This window comes from Phycomyces blakesleeanus (assembly GCF_001638985.1).
Source record: "Phycomyces blakesleeanus NRRL 1555(-) unplaced genomic scaffold PHYBLscaffold_15, whole genome shotgun sequence".
In the NCBI taxonomy this organism is placed as follows: domain Eukaryota; kingdom Fungi; phylum Mucoromycota; class Mucoromycetes; order Mucorales; family Phycomycetaceae; genus Phycomyces; species Phycomyces blakesleeanus.
In genome coordinates, this window is record NW_017265148.1 from 471,450 (window position 1) to 491,128 (window position 19,679).

Sequence of the window (19,679 nt, forward strand, 5' to 3'; positions counted from 1 at the left end):
CCACTATAATTACTATCGCTACCAAAACAGCAGGCACATAAATAATAACTCATACATACATACATACATACATACATACATACATACATACATTATATTATTTCACTTTCTAATTTGAATCAAGAGAAATTGAAGACATAAATTTTTGGCGTTCTATTGTCATTCACCAGCGTACGAGGGAATTGTCGAGGGAATTGCATCGAGGGAATTGAAAGAAAAATTACTTTTCATAGTAATTTATTCGATTCCGAATGGATATATTTGTCAATTCCCTCGACAATTACATGGTCAAAAACACCATGTAATTGTCGAGGGAATTGACAAAATTTCTAAAATAAGGACTCTAGTTACAAAAAGGAATATACTAAACAACCATACTTTAAAAAGCTCATTCTATATAGCCAAAATGAAACAAATCATTAACAAAAAAACAAAAATAGGCAGGGTATTTTAGTATATAATTAAAAACCAGATGCTGAATAACAATCGGAATCGTATATGACGTGGCTCAATTCCCTCGATCCAATTCCCTCGACAATTCCCTCGTACGCTGGTGAATAGCATTATATAAATAATAATAGTAGTAAAAATAGTAAAAATAGGGACTGGTTGTAGTATTTACCTTAGGAGACAAAGCCATGCCACAGTTGGCGTTTGAGTGCAGCGATACTGGCGAGGGGTTTCGACTAGCTTACTCTATCTGTTAAAAGCGAACATTAGATCGCGTGCCAACTCGGCAAGAACTATGTACCTAACGAGTGTGTAGGTGCGTGTGTTGCAACTGTTTGGACCTTAGAAACCAGGCTTTGTAGGAGTCCAAGGAACTTTAGCCTTTATCGGTTTTTTTGTATTAATACCTTGACAGTAAGGTTTCAGAATAGGGTAGTTCTGTTAATTATCTTCTAATTCACAAAGGACTAGAGAGATAAGATTTGCTTGGTCGATGCTTTTGAAAGTGCCAACTAACAGAGATGATATACTAAGAGATTGAGTGAGTATATATACTGTAAATAAGTCGATGGAATACTTACAAGAGTAAAAGATAAAGGTGTGTAAATTTAAAATTCTTGTCCATCAATCGTGCTGTCTTTTATAGATTTTTTTTTAATCTATTATAAATATTTGTCATATGTAAATTTGATACATGAAAACATAGTAAATAAGTAACCAGATAGAAATATTGATAGATAGACATAAAGGAAAACCGTTTAAAGACATTGACCATTTAATCTTTTGAAAAATTGCTAGTTTAATAATTATGTATTGATTATGTTCTTGATAAGCTTTGACTGTAATGGAATTGGCAAGTAATTCTGTGAGTTTGATGATTTGGTAAAATACACTAAGCATACCCCGGCGAACATTAAAAAATACATCCCTAAACACACACTTTTTTCCGTGGTCTATGGCAGCAAGTAAACATGTTGTTAGAGCACAAGTCTCATATTATTACAGCTATCTCGCATTCGATCATTCGGTTTTCTATCTATTGATCCAGCAATACTTTAAAGGCATTATTAGATTGGTAGACAATATGCTTTAAGTAGGAACTGTTAAATGAAATGAAATTGTATTCTTTTTCAAAATTCTTTTTTTTTATATTATTCAACCGCCTATTTACAAATTTTATGTGCCGATAATTACTTATTTTGTAGTTGCCAATAATTTTTTTTTATTTTGTGAAGCGTCAATTTCCACCATACTGGCTGTACAACTAAACAAATTTGGGACTCAATGTGACACATTATTCCGGAGAACGAAAGAAGACCAGAAACGGCGTGATCAGCAACATGGCAAAGGTAAGACAAAAACAGGGACTATGAGACAGAAAAGGCTTTGTCATCTACTATTAATTGTGCACGTAAACTTATTAAACATTAAGAGACTATGTAAGGCCATTCTAATGATTTATTAACTTATTTATATATAAGACATACTATAAAATAATATAATAAGTATATATGTAAATATGTTTGTAAATATGTGTTAATGAACTATTGTTATTTAAATAAAATAAAATAAAATGGCGTGTCTTGCGGGAGAGTCGGATAAATTAAAATAGACAGAACAGATATATATATATATATATATATATTTACTAGAGTTGACTCGTGGAGAGCATACCTGGAGATCTCACTCGAGCCACAATGATCTGTGTTCATTAAGTTGTAATTTTTATTCTTGTATATTTTCTTGATTTATTGAATGACTCAATGATAGATATTGCATTTTTATATATCTATATATATATTACCTATAATAATAATAATAATAATAATACAATTTCATTATACATATATATATATATATATCGAATAGAGCATTTAACTAACGCTCGTCCTACTCAAGGCGTATTTATTTTCTGTCTACAAATTAAGCACTTACTCTCTCTTTCTTTCTTTCTTTCTTTCTCTTCCTTCCTTCCTCCCTTTCCTTCATTCCTTGTCACTCCAATTTGCTTCGTTTACCTATGGCAGCAACCCCTCCTATTATCCTTTGTAGAGTGAAGGCTCTTTACGCATTTGACTCTAGAGAGACATCCTCACTTAACTTTGAAAAAGACGATTATATTGATGTCCTGACGCAGCTTGATTCTGGCTGGTGGGATGGCTGGTAAATTCAATTAACAGTCCTGAAAACCCGGTTAATAAAAAAAATCTATCTATATGTGTTATTATATTATATAGGTGCAATGGATTGCGAGGATGGTTCCCGAGCAATTATGTTGAAATTGTATCAATCGAGACCCGAGAATTGCCGCCACAACCTGATGTCGCACTTAACCCTGTAAGAAAACCAACAGCCAATATCCTGCCGAGAAGAGAGCGATCAAGCCAACGACAAAGCACTGCGACAAACAACAGTAACCATCACCATCGTAGCTTTAGTCAGATCCAAAGCTCTAGTCATAGTCTCAGTCAACAACAACAACCTAACCAGAGCCAGTCTACACCCAGTCCGTTGCTTCCTCGTCACTTCCCTATCAACCAACCATCGAACCTTGGCTGGAGCGGTCGTCGAAACCATTCAAGTGATAGCAATGCCAGCTCAGACGGAAGTCTTGGGCGATCTTTCTACTTTAATCAGATGCGTCATGAACTCAATGGAAACTCGGATGAAAGTGACTATGACAGTGATGAATTCAATCGTCGTAATCGGGGATCATTCGACAATTCAGACGAAGAGGATCACACACACTACAAAGATCTAAAACCATCTCAACGCACTCCTGATGATTATAAACGTCTTTCGCTTGACTCGCTACCTGCAAATGTCGAGAGTCCTATTGCAGATTTGATGGATAATAGTAGTGTGAGTCAATTACAACTGTTTATATTCTTTTATTTTCATCTGTAGATCAGCTATTATAAGTCAAGTTTATTAAGTGTATTAACCAGTATATATGATGCTAGATGTCGCAATGGGTAGAACGTGTCACACCACAGGGCAGAATTTATTTCTGCAATTTGTCCACTCAAGAAACCACCTGGGAGTTTGATGAAATTGACCAGTTAACTGGAAGACTTGTACGTACGCCGTATTATTTTGTTTTCAGCCTGTTTTCGTTTTTTTATAAAAAAATAGTAATTGACTAAAGTTTACAATATTTATATATATAGAGAGTCGAAAAGGCTCCTTTAGACCAAGACACACGGTCCGAACCAATAGAATTCATGAATCATCAGCCGTCAGATAGGGCCGCGTCTCCTGCAGCTGATTTGGAGGTAGAAGAACCTCTTTCATGGCAAAAACTTTCAACAGACATTGCTCAAACTGTGCAACAACTCAACACATCTGCCCAACGAGGGGAATACGAACGTCTGGGAGGAAATGTAACCACCATTGTAGAAGCAGTTAGAATGATGCTCTATTCATCACGCTCGATGGATAAGGACTCTATACATATGCAGGATCGTGTTTTGCGTGACCCACATCGTGCCGTTATGGCATCATTATCTAAACTCGTCCTATCGGTCAAAATGGCATCAGAATATTCTGATGCCATTACGCCCGATCTTATACACAAGGTTCAAAAGGACGCCAGTGATCTATTGGTGGCCGTCCGTTTATTTGTCACATTGTGTCAGGAAAGAAGAGTTGCCATCGAACAAGTCAAACCACGTCTGTTGGAAGATATTAGACAAATGGCCCAATTCAATCCTTCCAAGGAAGATGCATCTGATGGAACATTTACTTCATCTCCTGCTACAACTGCATACGAGCCTAAAAACTCACAACAACAACAACAACAACAACAACACCAGCAGCAACAGCAACAGCAACAGCAACAGCAACAGCAACAGCAACAGCAACAGCAACAGCAACAGGAACAGGAACAGGAACAGCAACAGCAACAGCAACAGCAACAGGAACAGGAACAGCAACAGCAACAGCAACAGCAACAGCAACAGCAACAGCAACAGCAACAGCAACAGCAACAGCAACAACAACAACAACAACAACAGCAGGTTACGGACCAAGAAATGATGCAAAAGGCTAAATACCCACTCAATCAAGACTTGACAGTCAGTTTGCAGACTCATGCTAATCAAATTTATGGATCTACCGATGCTCTCTCTCGTGCAGCTGCTTTTATTCTTTCTCAGCAAGAAAAGCAAGATGATGACGATGAGGACGATGATAATATGAATGGAGGAAAAGAACGCTCAAACGTAGTTCTTCTGTTTCGCAGTCTCTCGATGAAGATTGGACAATACTTGGGTATTCTTGAAGATATTGACTTGACCAACATTGACAGTTCCCAGATCCTTTCCTTACCTGACTATCGTGTCAACAAACAGAACCTGTATAACGCGACTGGATGCTTATTCGGTGCTATCCAGCTACTGACCGATGTACAAGCTGATACAGCAACCAGTGTGATTGGGATCGAAAGCAGCATCCGACGAGTAGAGGATACAATTGAAAGCATATTTTCTAGTGTGGACCAGATGGTTGGCCAGCGTAAGCTGTGGTTGATGCGTGGTGGATCTTCTTCCGAACTGCCGGACACTAAGGTTGATAACTCGCCAACAAGTTCACCTGACATGGTGTTTAATGGAGCGGATGATGAAGGTGGTGTACGACGTTATGATAGTGGAACTGATGTTGAGGATCCTATGCGTGCACGCTCCCCTCTTCATCAGCGACCATCGATTGGTGGAAATGCTAGTGATTACAAGCAAAAGATGGTGGATAAAGCACGAAAACGCCAAAATGGATCAAAGACGGCCGATGGACGTGCTGGTGTGCCCGATAACTGGTATCTTGGGTACGACTATGCAGAGAGCGATATTATTTTTACCAAGGAAAACACCCTCAAGGGCGGTACTTTGCCCGCCCTTGTGGAACGCCTCACTCTTCATGATACCCTGGGTAAGTCAAAGACAGAAAACACGGACTATTTTGTTTTTCAGAATTACAAAGATTAGAACTAATTATTATTATTATTATTTAGATATGAGCTTTATTGCCAACTTTCTACTCACATATCGCTCATTCTGTACAAGTGACGAGTTTCTTGGCCTGCTTGAGCAACGTTACAATCTTCTCGCTCCAGAAGGGTTGACGCCCGAGGAGCTTGAGACATGGACTGAACGCAAACAGAAGCTTGTTCGACTACGGTATGTGTGACAAAGAACTCCTTTTGAGCGTCCGTGTGTTGTTTGGCATCTTTTTCCCTATTCGGCTCGTATGTTATTTCAGCTTTTACTTACCGGTCCTTAATTGTCATAGCGTGTTTAATGTGATGAAGAACTGGCTCGAAAATTATTATACTGACGAAGACGAACCAATCCTCGCCCGTCTTGAATTCTTCACTAATACAGTAATTCGCGATGCCTCCTCTTTTTCGGCTGACCAACTCAATAGACTGATCCGTAAGCGCCGCGAGCTCGATCCAAATAAAAATCTTAAGAAGCTCGTTCCAAACAACGCTGCTGGTCCTACGTCGATCATGCCTAAAAATATAACGGATATCAAGATGCTTGAAATTGATCCATTAGAAATGGCCCGTCAACTCAGCATAAGAGATTTCAAGTTGTACAGCAGTATCTTACCCATTGAGTGTCTTGGTCAAGGATGGTCCAGAGATGATAATGATAGTAATGCGGCTACAAATGTAAAACAATCTATTGATTACTGCAACAGACTCACGGCCTGGGCAACCGAAAGTATTCTTGTTCACGAAGAACCCAAGAGACGAGTTGTGATCATTAAATATTGGGTCCAAGTAGCCAACGTATGTTGAACAAAAAAAAACATTCTCTCCGCCCAATATATATATATACATAAAAGGGTCAAGGAGTGGGGAGTCATCATTATTTTGTAAAAGATATGCCACTAACAAATACACTTTACAGCATTGTCGTATTCTAAACAACTATAACACTTGCATGGCAATCCTATCCGCATTTGATAATAGTGCTATCGGACGTCTGCGTAAGACCTGGGAGGTAAATAAAATAAAATAAAATGTTTACTTAATATGATATTGTTTTATTGACTATTTGTAATAGCTGGTTGGAAATCGTACAAACCAAACATTAGGTTATATTCGTAAATTAATGGGTGCCAATCGCAATTTTGTGGAGTACCGTGAGATGATCCATTCAGTCAATCCTCCCTGTATTCCATTCCTTGGGATCTATCTCCAAGATCTTACGTTTATTGAAGACGGAAATCCTGACTACCTTAAGAAATCTTCAAATTTGATCAACTTTGCCAAAAAACAAAAGGCTGCTGAAGTCATCCGTGAACTCAAGCAGTTCCAAACCCCACCCTACACCTTCCGTCTTATCCCCGAACTCCAGGATTTCATCAAAACACGCCTTGAAAATAGTCATGATATTGAACAACTCTATGAACGATCCGTACGACTCGAGCCGCGCAATGTGGAACCTACAGTTTAAACACACTTTTACATGGTCCGTTTTTTATACTCTTTACCTTATTTTTATGCATTCACAGTCCATTCTTTTCTTTCTTTTTCTTTTAATTATTATTATTATTGTTGTTCTTTATTACTACTTAGTGTACTGTATTTAAACTATTTCTCCCTCACACACACATACATCTTTTCTCTCTTTCTTCTTCTTCTATTTATTCATCATCTTCATGTCCATCATGCCCCCACCCTGTTCCTCTCCTTTCTTGTAACCCTTTCTTTTTTTTTTGAAAAAAATTGTACATGCATTCTCTCATTTTTCGGTTGACAGGTACACCACTTTAGAGCAATACAAAACAAACAAACAGACTAAATAAATAAATAACTCACTTAATATACATATATACATATACACATATACACATGCATACTTACTCACTCATTTACACAGTACAATATCTACCTGCTCATATAGTCGTGTCAATAACATGAAAAAAAAACTTAAAACAAAGAAAGAGAGAATTGAGAATCTTATTATTATAACTATTTCATATAACAGCAGATATTTTTATTTTTTAAAAATATCATATAAAAATTTATTAATGCCATTCACCAGCGTACGAGGGAATTGGATCGAGGGAATTGAAAGAAAAATTACTTTTCATAGTAATTTATTCGATTCCGAATGGATATATTTGTCAATTCCTTCGACAATTACATGGTGTTTTTAACCATGTAATTGTCGAGGGAATTGACAAAATTTCTAAAATAAGGACTCTAGTTACAAAAAGGAATATACTAAACAACCATACTTTAAAAAGCTCATTCTATATAGCCAAAATGAAACAAATCATTAACAAAAAAACAAAAATGGGCAGGGTATTTTAGTATATAATTAAAAACCAGATGCTGAATAACAATCGGAATCGTATATGACGTGATTCAATTCCCTCGATCCAATTCCCTCAACAATTCCCTCGTACGCTGGTGAATGGCATTACTAAAAGCCAGTATTCTATTGGCAGACATTACAACTCCGCGACCGTATAATTCCTACGGTCGCGGAGTTGTAATATCTGCCATTTACTACTGATTTTTTTTTGGAGAAAAAAAACTACATTCTTACAACACATTCTAATATAATGACGTAGACTATTTTTTATAGCAATCCAAAAAATCTGGTCAACCTTTTTCTTTCTATTGCCTTTTTTTTATAGTCCATCATTGATTGATTTATGAACAATAGTATTTTTTAAGAAATCATAATGCTGGATAATGTGTTTGCAAGGCTCAAGCAAGAAATAGCCATTGATGGTGCCAGAGGCAAGCATTGGAAATAAATAAATAAAAATAAAAATAAATTATCAATTCATTAATCAATTCCTTTACTCATGTCAAAAAATACATTATACAAATACATGCAATAAATTAGGCACTTGCATCGATGACGTTTGGGCTCATGTCAAAGTTATTACAACCTCTGAGATCGTACAGCGTGAGGGAGAATTATCCACTCCAGTAAATATAGACATGGCCTACAAGTGCTATGTCTGGCGATTCATCAGACGTTTTCCGGAACTTCTTTTTTATGAAAAATTAGACAGGACTGGCCAAAACGAAGATGATCTAAATGATAATAACTCTGAAAACGATCTTATTGAGAGCTCGGATAACAGTTGCGATGGAAAAGTCAGACCTTTTACTCAATTGAAGGCAATATATATATATTTAAAAAAAGACTTTTTATTCGATGAATCTAACTAAACAAAAAACATTGGTTTACAGCTTAAATACGGATTGACAAAGAACTTCAGACTCTTAGAGGATATTGGCTCTCTTGAATATGGAAAAGTGGTAGAAAAATATGGAGATCGTCTCTATGTAATAGCCACTCCTCAGTACCAAAAAGAACAGTTACTTTTTGGCGTACCTGTAAGTAAAATACTTGCACAAGCCTCTTTCAGTTCCCCGCTTTTTTTTTTGGTTAAATATACGACTTATGAAAATATATTATTAATACACGATTATCTTGAAGCCTGGTCCAGAATTTACGCAAAACTTAATCGTACTCTTGCAAAGAATCATAAAATCTCGTCATGATGGAATTACGCAGGCTGATATCACCAGGCTCTATGATCTTGACCCTCGTTCAACTGGTCACTATGTAAAGTCACTTGAAAAAATGGGCGCAATGTAAGCATTATTGCTTCTTTGTATCAAGAACAAGTCTAATAATTGTTACGAATTAGTACGAGAACAACTTACTCCTACGCTCGCATTCGTACCAATATGTGTGTACATATCCGCTTTAGCAGGATTAAGAAACTTTCTCAACCAGACGAAGAGGAAGAAGAAGAAGATAAAGCTGGGGACAATGACGAGAAAACTTGTCCTTACAATGTCAACACACTTGGCGTTGTTTTTTCAGCAAAGTCTCTGTTGCATTCAATCACAGAATTGCTTTTGGATGCCAAGGACAATGTTATGTTTACTGATGACATTCTTAATGCATTGGTAAGATTTTTTATTGATGTGTGTTGTTGTATCCTAAATTATTGTTATTTACATTATGTACTTTTTGTTATATTTATAGGGCTTTAATTCAAAGAAGAAAGGTGTTAGAAAATGGTTTAATCGAGCTATTGATATTATGTGTCTTCGTGGCTACCTTAAAAAATTTGTTGCAAAAGAGAATAATGTAGGGAGACAACTTCGATGCCTTAAACTTCTCAAAACCGAGCTGTGTAAGTTTATCATTTCTGTTTTCCGATTATTTGTTTATGATATGATTTTATTAAATATTATGTACACATTTACTTATTTACTTCTCCACTATTATATATATATATATATGCGTGTGTGTGTGCTACACTAGCTATGAAAAAACAGCATAGTATTCTACTAAAGGAACTACCAAAAGAAAACAGTCATAATAGAACACTTGTTGTTCCACGTATTTATGGAAAGCCTCGCGAATCAAGTCCTCCTGTATTCTATCGAGGCTTTACACTTGAATTCCAAATTATCAATACTTTGAGATCAGCCGGAGTTCACGGGATTACTCAGAGGGTACGGTATCTTCCCTGGAAAACTGGCTTTTGTACTTATAAGCTTACCTTCTTTTTTAGAATATCGGCCGAGAAGCAAACTGCATAGACTCTCGTATGCTTTATAGAGCTTTGGAAAGAATGGTAGTCGAACAAGGAATTGCGATTGAAAACTATGGTGTCTGCCGTCATCTTGAATTTGAAGGTCGTAACCGCAGATACCGTTATTTTACCTATATAAACTATAAAAAGGTTGTTGAAGATAAGGATGTCTTTCCCATTAAGTACGAAACCTTCACACCAGACGAAAGTCTTATCGTGGAGCATGACTATCTCAACCAGCTCGTTATAACACCCATTCACTGGAAAAAACCAAGTCAAAGGCTACCATTATTACCACGCCCAAAACGACCTGAGCCAGATATTGAGAGAGACTATGCATCTGTCAACAATTCTCCCGCTTTTGATCTTGTACCATTAGTCGTGAACCCAGATGCATTCACCAAACAGTTGAGAGGAAGGCATAAAAAGCGTGGGAGACCAGTAGAAAATAAACCAAAACCTAGAAAGCGAAAGACCCGATCGGTACCAGAAGACGAAGAGAGCAGCGAATATGGCGAATCAGAGACTGAATCAACGAAAGGAAAGAAGTCATATCAAGGGCGAGTCACGAGAGCCACTAAAAGGACATCCTTGAAAACCCTTGAGAAAACTGAGCCAGAAAGTACTCCAAGTAATACATCCAAAGTGGAAACCAGATCTAAAGTTTTGCCTGAACACGTTAACCCATCAAAAGAGATCGCTGAAGTATTGGACCAGTGCAATATAGTAACCTCGACTCCTGAAAGTCTACAACCTGAAATAATGTCTGTTAACTTGAATCCTCTGTCGATAAGAACGGGAAAAGATCAAATATTATCATCACAAGCAACGGAAAGTCAGATTCCTCAAAAACGTACAGATATATCTGTAGAACATTATAGTCAGCCAAAAGCCAAGAAACCCTCAACAACACTTTTGTCAGATCCAAAAACATTTACCAGACCGAAAACAAGATCTACTGCGACTCGTCAAACAACCTTATTCGAATTGTTTTCTGCACGTCCTAAAGAACCAAAAACCCTTAATGCTAAGCAGAATGTATCGAATGAACAGTCTGCTACATTTCATATCAATGGAAGCTCTACTAAAGCGATAAAAGACAAAGAGGTATCTAAGTCAGCTGGATCACTGACTCGGGAGCCAGACCAAGAAAAATGTTCTCCTAGTATATCCCAGGCTTTTTTAGAATTGGGGCCAGTCAATCATAAGGTTGGCGAAGTGCCCGAAGTGCCCGAAGAAATCCAGAACACTACTACGAATGGCGATAGACTTTCACGTAAATCCAGACCTACAAGAATGTATGGCAAAGATAATGAGCTCATTCCAAAAGACAATACTATTATACCACCGATTAATAAACCTGGAAATACTTCACATATAGCACCGGAAAGAAAATCCCAGAAAAAAAATAGGCCTGCTTTGGACGATAACTATGAAGGTGAAGATGAAGACTATGAAGATGAAGGCAATGAAGATGAAGACGATGAAGATGAAGACGATGAAGATGAAGACGATGAAAACCATAAAGGGTCTTTAAAATTAAAATCCAATGATAAAGATACAGCGACAGAATTAAAACTCGGGTTTACACAAAGGTCACGGGAAATAAAAGCTGCGAAGGGAACGACGAATCTTTATATGCTTCAGAGAAAGGCTGTAATTCTGGCTCTTCTGGAAAGTTATCCAATCATGGAACGTAATTTTCACTTTAAGAGGCTCTTTGAAGATAAGACAAAGGAAATGTTTGGGGAAAGTCTACTTCCCACATCTATAGTTTGTATTAAAACTATCTGGAGAGCAGTAGAAGAGCTTGCACGAGAAAACGTAGTATGTACTCGCGAAGTCACGTTATCAAACATCAGTGGGAAAAAAGCGAAGAGGGATATTCTGTTTCGTCGAGATATAGAAGCTGACGGAGAAATTATGAATGATTACTTAAAGTATGTGGGCAAAGGAGAAGCTATTTGGAAAAGCATTCGTACTCCAGTACAATTCGAGAAGATTGAACAACCTGAGCGCCTTTTGGATCGTATGGCTCGTATGGAGGCCGAGCACAACTTGGCTGTAGAAGAAAAGAATATAACTGAAGCAGTGAAGATCCAGGGCAAACTGAAAAAATTCAGAAAGAATGTCAATTTGGCTAGAGCATACCCAGAAAAGCTGACGAATCCAGCATCTAGTCGGAAATGCGGACCTAGCAAACTTCTTATTGGCCTTAAATATGGGTTCATTTCTTCGAAATTTATACGAGCCAAAAGGTTGCATCAATATTTAAACAATTTACTAAGCAGAAACGTATCAGACGTCGACCCTGAGACTCGTCAGATTCCTATTGTTAGGATTATACAAAATTTGACATTTGGAGAGTACCTTAAAATAATTGGTATCTTCTTTGAGTCAACTGAAATCCAAGAATTTGCCAATGGATTGCCTAGCAATTACGAAATCATCCTTTCCCAGCTTCCGATTAATATCCAAGATATCTTGTTTAGCAGAAAAACTAGGCTATTACGTCGTCTACGCATAGTCCTAGATGTACTTGAAGGCTTCGAGATTATCGAACGTGGTATTCGTGGCACAACCTCACTCGATAATTATTTTTCGAACTGGACTGTTGATACTACAAAAGTCTGCACCCTCAATTCAGAAGTGCCAATGCGTGACGTCTTGCACCCAGACCAAGTAATTATCCGTACATACTCCATTTGCACACCTGCAGATATTCAAATTTTCTGGAGTGACCTTCAATACAGATGCACCAATCAACCCGTTAAATTGGCAGATATCCGTAAGCTTCAATTATCTAATTCTCGGCGCTCCTTCGTCAGTGGCATGTTCTTTTTAAAGAATTGGAAGACTACATACCAGATGTCTGCCGAACAAAAGAAAATCCTCGAAAGTTATGTTGACAGGGTGAACAAAACCACCCCTTTGAAAGAAAATGATATTTGCAATAAGGCTGCGGAAGAAAGTGAAATGAACATCACTATGGTTAGAGCCTATTACCGCAAAGTTGAGGTCTCCTTTCTCACTCGCCAAGAGAAAATATCTGTCCGAATGATAGAACGACATGTTCATGGCAGAAAAAGATTCAGAAAACCTAGAATCCAGCAGAATATCCCAATGGGACAAAATTCCCTAAAAGAATTTTCTGGTATTTTCAAACTATCCAGATCTGCAGACCATTTGAATGACGAAACAATATATCCAAATTGGTATCATAAGATTAGTCTCAATAATATGCTTGGTATCAATAAAGACGCAGATGAACGGCAAGATAAAAACGGCTCCTTGGATTTCTTCACAGATGGTAAAATTGTTCAGAAAAAACACTCGTACTTCAATATATTAAATAAAATAACTATTTTTATAGTGCAATATAAACTACTTGATGACAAGACAGGTCGAAAAAGATATAGTTGGAGCGATCAAGAAGATGATTTGCTTATCTACGGTTATGCCATCGTGGCGGAGCGTCTCAAAGGACATCGTTTTATGTGGGGTGCACTTAGCCGGGTTTTCTCTGATCGCACAACTTCTAGTCTTCGCAATCGCTTAAAGAGATTGCATGAAACAGCCTCGGCTGGTTCACAGATCAAAATTCTGCGCCACCTGTGGGGAGATATATATAAAAAGGGGTGCAATAGCGGTGCTATTGTTGAGGATGAAAAAAGCATTCATGATAACATACATTTTAACCTTTTGGGTCAAGTTCATTACTTCCTCGAGCAACTACAGGAAGCTCCAAGGTAAATATAAAAGTGAATATGTATATACTACTAAGGATATATTACTAACCTCCTGTATACTTGTTTGTTGTTCTTTGTGTTAGTACTTTTGCGTTTACTAGCGAGCTTATATTAAGCACAAGTACGGAATTCAAAAAGAATATTGTAAAACCTCAAGAAAAGAAACTCTATGAAGATATATACCATGCTCAGATTACACGCCTAGCTAAAAAGGCAGTTCTTTGTTACAATACACCTCGTTTAAGATTTTCACCAAAGGGAGGCTTTAATACAGGATCCTGCTCTGTATACTCTGAGATGAATCGAGATAAAAGAAGTGTTTCTTTTTTAAAGATATTCATTATGGTAAGCATTCAGGCTCTAAATGATTTAATCAGTAATACATATTTCTATTAATTTGGTCTTTAATAGATGATCCTATTGACGCCGGAGGACAAATATGAGCCATATTTTGCATATGCTATTTTACAAAAATTCCCTGTAAAGCTTGTCACGTTAGCTGTGGATGCATTTAGTGACGAAGGGTCTATTATCAAAAATTCGCGATACAGAAGACGTATTCCTGGACGAAAAGAAGGTTTATCACACAAGTATGCATGTGTTTATCTTTGATTGGGCTTTAGATAAGAAATAACTCTGGAAAACAATATAGATTCTCGAGATATATGAATGGGGAAGCGGGACTGAATTTTTCTATCCATGCAAAAGGATATGAACAATATATTACTGAGAGAAGAGATGTTGAGTTTATGCCCCTTAATTCTGGGAAGGCAATAATGGCTTGTATTCTAGATCTATTTTCAGATGGAAGAGTAAGTATAATACACAACCATAGGAGCGTATTGGTATATATTATGATTGATTGGAAAATGAAAACATTATTGTTTAGCTTCGGTTAGATATCAAAGACAAGTCGAATATTGAAGGTCCTAAAGTCATGTTTCACTCAAAATCACGTTCCATTGGTAAATTGATTGAGTATTTTTTGTTTTTGTTTTTTTTTTCTTTCGAAATAAGCCTTAAAACAAACAATATACTAATAACCTTTATAGAGAGTTCTCATGCTTATTTCGATATAAAAATGAAACTTGAAACACCTCGAAAACAATATGATATTCCAAACATTGGGAACCACAATGAAAATGTTGTTCCACTCCAAGAAGATGCTTTTGAAGATGCTTTCGATAATCTTTATATTAAAAACAATATATTGAAAACAACTGCGAGTCAAATTGTCAACAAGCTCTCTAAAATGGGTTCAGATGGTGCTACTTTATGGGAACTTAAGGTATTTAAATTATTTTATAGATTTTGTGTAATATTCAAATACATGTTTACTAAAATATTTATCGTAGGAACATATAAAAATATTATCCATTAATATAACAGATGATCATATCTTCAAAGCCATTGGTATTTTGACTAAAAACGATCCACCTCTGGTTGCCCGCGTTGGCTTTGAGGCATATCGTTTTGTTTTGACGATATACCTGGAAAACTGGCTTATCGTTCCATCAGGTGTCATAATCCCCAAGCCTTCAGATCCGGAAAAAAAGGCCATTGTTGAGGAGCTTGCAAAAGTCCGCAAGCCAGCTATTAACTTGCGCAGGTGGAACGATTTGAGTGGATCTCGAATTGATCGAGTTTGGCGAATAAGTCTTCAATCAATTCTCGAGCTAGTGATGACACGACCTGGAATTTTTACGAATGCAATCCAACAACATTTCAAGAATCGCTTTACACCGATAGAAGTGGAAGATCTTCTAGAAAACTTGGTTGAATCAAGAGCACTTAAAAAACTAGTTGTACAATGCAATACTCGTAAAGTCTGTATTTTTGGAAATTCCTCCACTTTTGAGGTGCGAAACTCTAGCCAGATCGACAGTGGAGCAAAAACATGTTACTGGACAATTTCTGGATATTACAACAGAATTTGATACAATAACTGCATAATAAGATATCTATTATTTAGTTGAATTAATCTTCAGAAAATATCCATATTATCACTATATTAAGCCATTACTATATTGTCATCTAAATAAACTATGGGTGCTCACGGAGTGAAGTGTCAATCGACCAAAAAGTGTCAATCGACCAATGCCATTCACCAGCGTACGAGGGAATTGAGCCACGTCATATACGATTCCGATTGTTATTCAGCATCTGTTTTTTAATTACTTACTAAAATACCTTGCCAATTTTTATTTTTTTGTTAATGATTTGTTTTATATTGGCTATATAGAATGAGCTTTTTAAAGTATGGTCGTTTAGTATATTCCTTTTTGTAGCTAGAGTCCTTATTTTAGAAATTTTGTCAATTCCCTCGACAATTACATGGTGTTTTTGACCATGTAATTGTCGAGGGAATTGACAAATATATCCATTCGGAATCGAATAAATTACTATGAAAAGTAATTTTTCTTTCAATTCCCTCGTACGCTGGTGAATGGCATATATCGAATATCACTATATCGAGCTTTGACTGTAGCAATAAAAATTAAATACCATATATGTTATTTAAAAATAATTTGTCCCTGGTCAAGAGCAGGGACATTCTTTGTGGACTTTAAAAGTTATATACCATATTTAGGATTGAGACCCTTCCAAATTGGTCGATTGACACTTCACTCCGTGAGCACCTTTAGCTAATATGGGGGGGGGTTCAGTAATACCTTTTTTATATTCATTATTATTGGTTAAAACCTAAAACTCAGAAAAATAAAATAAAATCTAAAACAGATAATAGAGAACCCGCTGTCGAGTGAAAATTCTAAATTTTCACACACTTTTGCTTTACGCGGCGATTGAAATTCCAATGAAAAGATGTAAAATTTTACTGAGGGAGGCCATTTAGTGATGAAATAGAGTGAAAAATTGGGAGTTTTCTAGTTTTTCACTACATTTCATCACCAAGTCTTTATTAAGAATTGAGCTTGTTTCTTCGCCTTCAAACATAAACACAATATATTCAAGAGTCGTCTCTATATATCTACTTAAGAGAATAAGTTTTGGAAAGCCAAGTTTATTAAGATGTATCTCTCGTATGTTTGTCACAGTACTTATGTTTTCATCAACTGTGGTTGAGTTTTTCTTTTTTTTTTTGACTGGGTTTCACTAATAATTCTTTTTTAGCAGTCTTTGAAAATATCACATCCCAACGGGTTCTCTAATGAAACCCCCTAATATAAACAGACGATTAATACCAGTATTTTGGGGTTAAGATCGTTGTTAGTTATTATTTACTGAAGTTATTTGTTTCTTTGACCGTTGGTTCCCTTGCACAGCACAACCAACACACACACGCGTCAGAAATGAAATGTGTAATTACACTTTCCTCGAAGGTCGCTAATTAGAACTTTTAACGACACTATCAACTTTCCCCAAAGGTCGCTAATACATTTAAAAAGTCTAAAGACTTTTAAACTTCCCTAATTGTTATGAATATTTCTGATTCTTTTACTAAAAAATTAAGCTTGCTCTTAGAAGCTGTCTTCCTCTTCTGTTGCTTTTTCTTCTAGCTAGCTATTGTTCAATGTATTCTACACATTAATTCCCCAGTCTCCTACAGTTTGCATTGCTTCTTTGTCTCCTGCTGCTATCCGCGCTCCATCTTCTCCATCTAGTACATCAGCCACGCATTCCCATGGATCGCGTGCTCCTCCCCATTTAAGAAGATTATCTCTAAATGCCAATCCTTTCTCACGATCCAATGGATTCTTCTCAAAGCATCTTTCCCATATTCTACGCGCAAGCGTACGGTCAAACAGGTAAGAGTAGTATCCTGCGCCATATCCAAATAAATGGCCAAACTGAACAGGCCACATAGTCCCGGGAACACTAGGGAAAAGCCCATTGGTATTTTGCAATTCATGCCAGATATTGACACTGGAGAAACGAGAATCCATTGAAGCTTCAGAATGGTACCGTTGATCCAACATAGCCATTAAAATCTGGCTATTTACTTCGATTCCACTAAAATTGCGTCTTTGCTTCAAATGTGCATTCACAGCTTCACGAGAGACTGGATTTTCTATTCCTTTGGTAAAGAGAGGTAATACGCTTGGATGCCAAACGAAATGCTCCATTAGAATAGAAGGAAGCTCGACAAAATCTGTAGCACATCTTGTACCAGCAACGTTATGGAAATCTGTACGACCCAGCATTGAGTGCATTGCATGTCCCATTTCGTGAAATAAGGTTTCGACTTCGTACATAGACAGCAATGCAGGGCTGCCTAGTTGGGTTCGTGAGTTTGTAAAATCACATGTCAAAGCCACCACGGGCATTTGAAATTGACCATCGCGACCAGGTATAGTGCTCGAGGGCTGATATACGGGTGGCATAATTTTGGTTAAGGAGATGTCTTGATGAGGAAAGGCATGTCGAACATCGTTTTCTTGATCGTCATCATCAACACGTCTAGAAGTACGGACAGTATAATGAGCTGCATTGGTTGTCTTCCCAGGTCGTGAAAACAAATCACAGTAAATTGTACCAATGCTACCTTCACGCTCACACACCACATTGAGTTTTCTGACATCGTCATGCCATGACTCTCCTGGTTGTAAGCGAGCAGGTTCGAATTGGACTCCGTACATATGATTAAAAAGACGGGATATACCCTGCATTACAGATCCAACGGAGAAATAAGGTGTAAAAGATGTATGTTGAGCTATGTTGCGTTGAGTTGCATTTGCCATATGCATATAATAATCACGATCCCATGCATTCAATTGGGGTGGATAATCAAGTCTTTGATATCGTTGCTTAATTTTTTGTAAAGTCTTGATATCCTTTTGAGCATCAGGAGTTTGGTGTTGGATCAAAGTTTGTAGAAATGCTTCGACGTTCTCTAAGTTTAAAATTTTTCTGTTATCAGTAAGCTATTTCAGAAGAGGACTCCAAGTAAAGTAACGTGCAATTTAGTAAAAGATTATGCTAAAAACTCACGGGGATTCTTGGCCATCTTGTCCTGAAGCTGTAATTCGGCAAATGAACTTCTTCCTACAAGACCAGCTAGTTCTGCACGGGTTCTCATCAATTGTTCCAATATCGTGATACTTTCTCGATTGGCTGAATTTATAGATTCGTATACCTGCTGACGAACCTCTGAGCTTGTGCAGTACTTGAGTACCATCTGGCACTCGGCAGAATCGGTTTGGATATACGCATAACCATCTTTTCTTAAAAGTGGCTGGATTGTTGAATGACTCATACCTGTCAAAGCAGACTTTGGGATCTTAATATGAGAAATTGCCCGTGGGTTACGTTGGATGAATTCACGGCCAAGATGAATGATTTTGTCAGAAAGATCAACAAACTGAGTACGTTGCTTTTTAGGTAAATGAATACCCGATTTTTCGAAATCTCTTAAAAACACTTCAGCTGCAGCATGCTCATCTCGAGAGAAGTTCTTTACAATATTCTTGTCAGCCAATACCTGAGAAAGGACCTAACACCACGCAAACACGCACAGACACACACATATACCGTATTATTTCTTGATCTTTTATATATTAACGTATATTTATTTTTGGTTAATGTTAAACTGCTTTTATTTACCTGGTGAATTCGTGTGTCTGTATTGAGAGTATTCATATAAGAACAGAGGTCAGAGTAAGCTTTGTTGGCAGCTTCCATAAGTACTGGGTTAGGATGAGCATTTCGAATAAACTCGGCCATATCAATCACATTACAGAGTGTGTCTGAGAGTCTATCTAGATTCTTGACCACCCTTTGCATTTCTTCGAGGCCATTTTCAGGCGCATGCCATATACGCTCTACGATTATCTGGGCCCGTTGAATAGCCTGCTGTGCAGCATAATCAAAGCCAGGGGCATCGACAAAGTTTGGGTTTTCAAATAGACCGGCTGATCCTCCGATATTCTTGGATTT

General features: G+C 37.2%; 2 protein-coding genes across 2 annotated transcripts; one reads left to right on the forward strand and one right to left on the reverse strand.

Annotated features, from left to right (window-relative positions):
* Positions 1–5,460: 5,460 nt before the first annotated feature.
* PHYBLDRAFT_114298 (hypothetical protein) lies at positions 5,461–6,911 on the forward strand (the record flags this gene model as incomplete). Its single annotated transcript, XM_018428387.1, has 4 exons — positions 5,461–5,624; positions 5,737–6,241; positions 6,363–6,455; positions 6,519–6,911. 4 exons carry the CDS (start codon positions 5,461–5,463, stop codon positions 6,909–6,911), a joined length of 1,155 nt encoding a protein of 384 aa, XP_018289630.1.
* Positions 6,912–17,218: 10,307 nt separating this feature from the next.
* On the reverse strand, positions 17,219–19,676 carry PHYBLDRAFT_125851 (hypothetical protein). Its single transcript, XM_018429061.1, has 3 exons — positions 19,347–19,676; positions 18,735–19,236; positions 17,219–18,636 (listed from the first exon to the last, which is right to left on the reverse strand). Exons 1-3 carry the CDS (start codon positions 19,524–19,526, stop codon positions 17,324–17,326), a joined length of 1,995 nt encoding a protein of 664 aa, XP_018289631.1. The 5' UTR covers positions 19,527–19,676; the 3' UTR covers positions 17,219–17,323.
* Between the last annotated feature and the right edge of the window lie 3 nt (positions 19,677–19,679).

What these genes read in the sequence shown, in the direction of transcription:
- PHYBLDRAFT_125851 (XM_018429061.1), bottom strand. Translation starts at nt 19,526, where the DNA reads ATGCAAAGGGTGGTCAAGAATCTAGATAGACTCTCAGACACACTCTGT. An exon ending in CAGACACACGAATTCACCAG is followed by an intron (nt 19,237 to 19,346) that starts GTAAATAAAAGC and finishes GCGTGGTGTTAG; the next exon opens with GTCCTTTCTCAGGTATTGGC. An exon ending in CAAGATGGCCAAGAATCCCC is followed by an intron (nt 18,637 to 18,734) that starts GTGAGTTTTTAG and finishes TTTTAAACTTAG; the next exon opens with AGAACGTCGAAGCATTTCTA.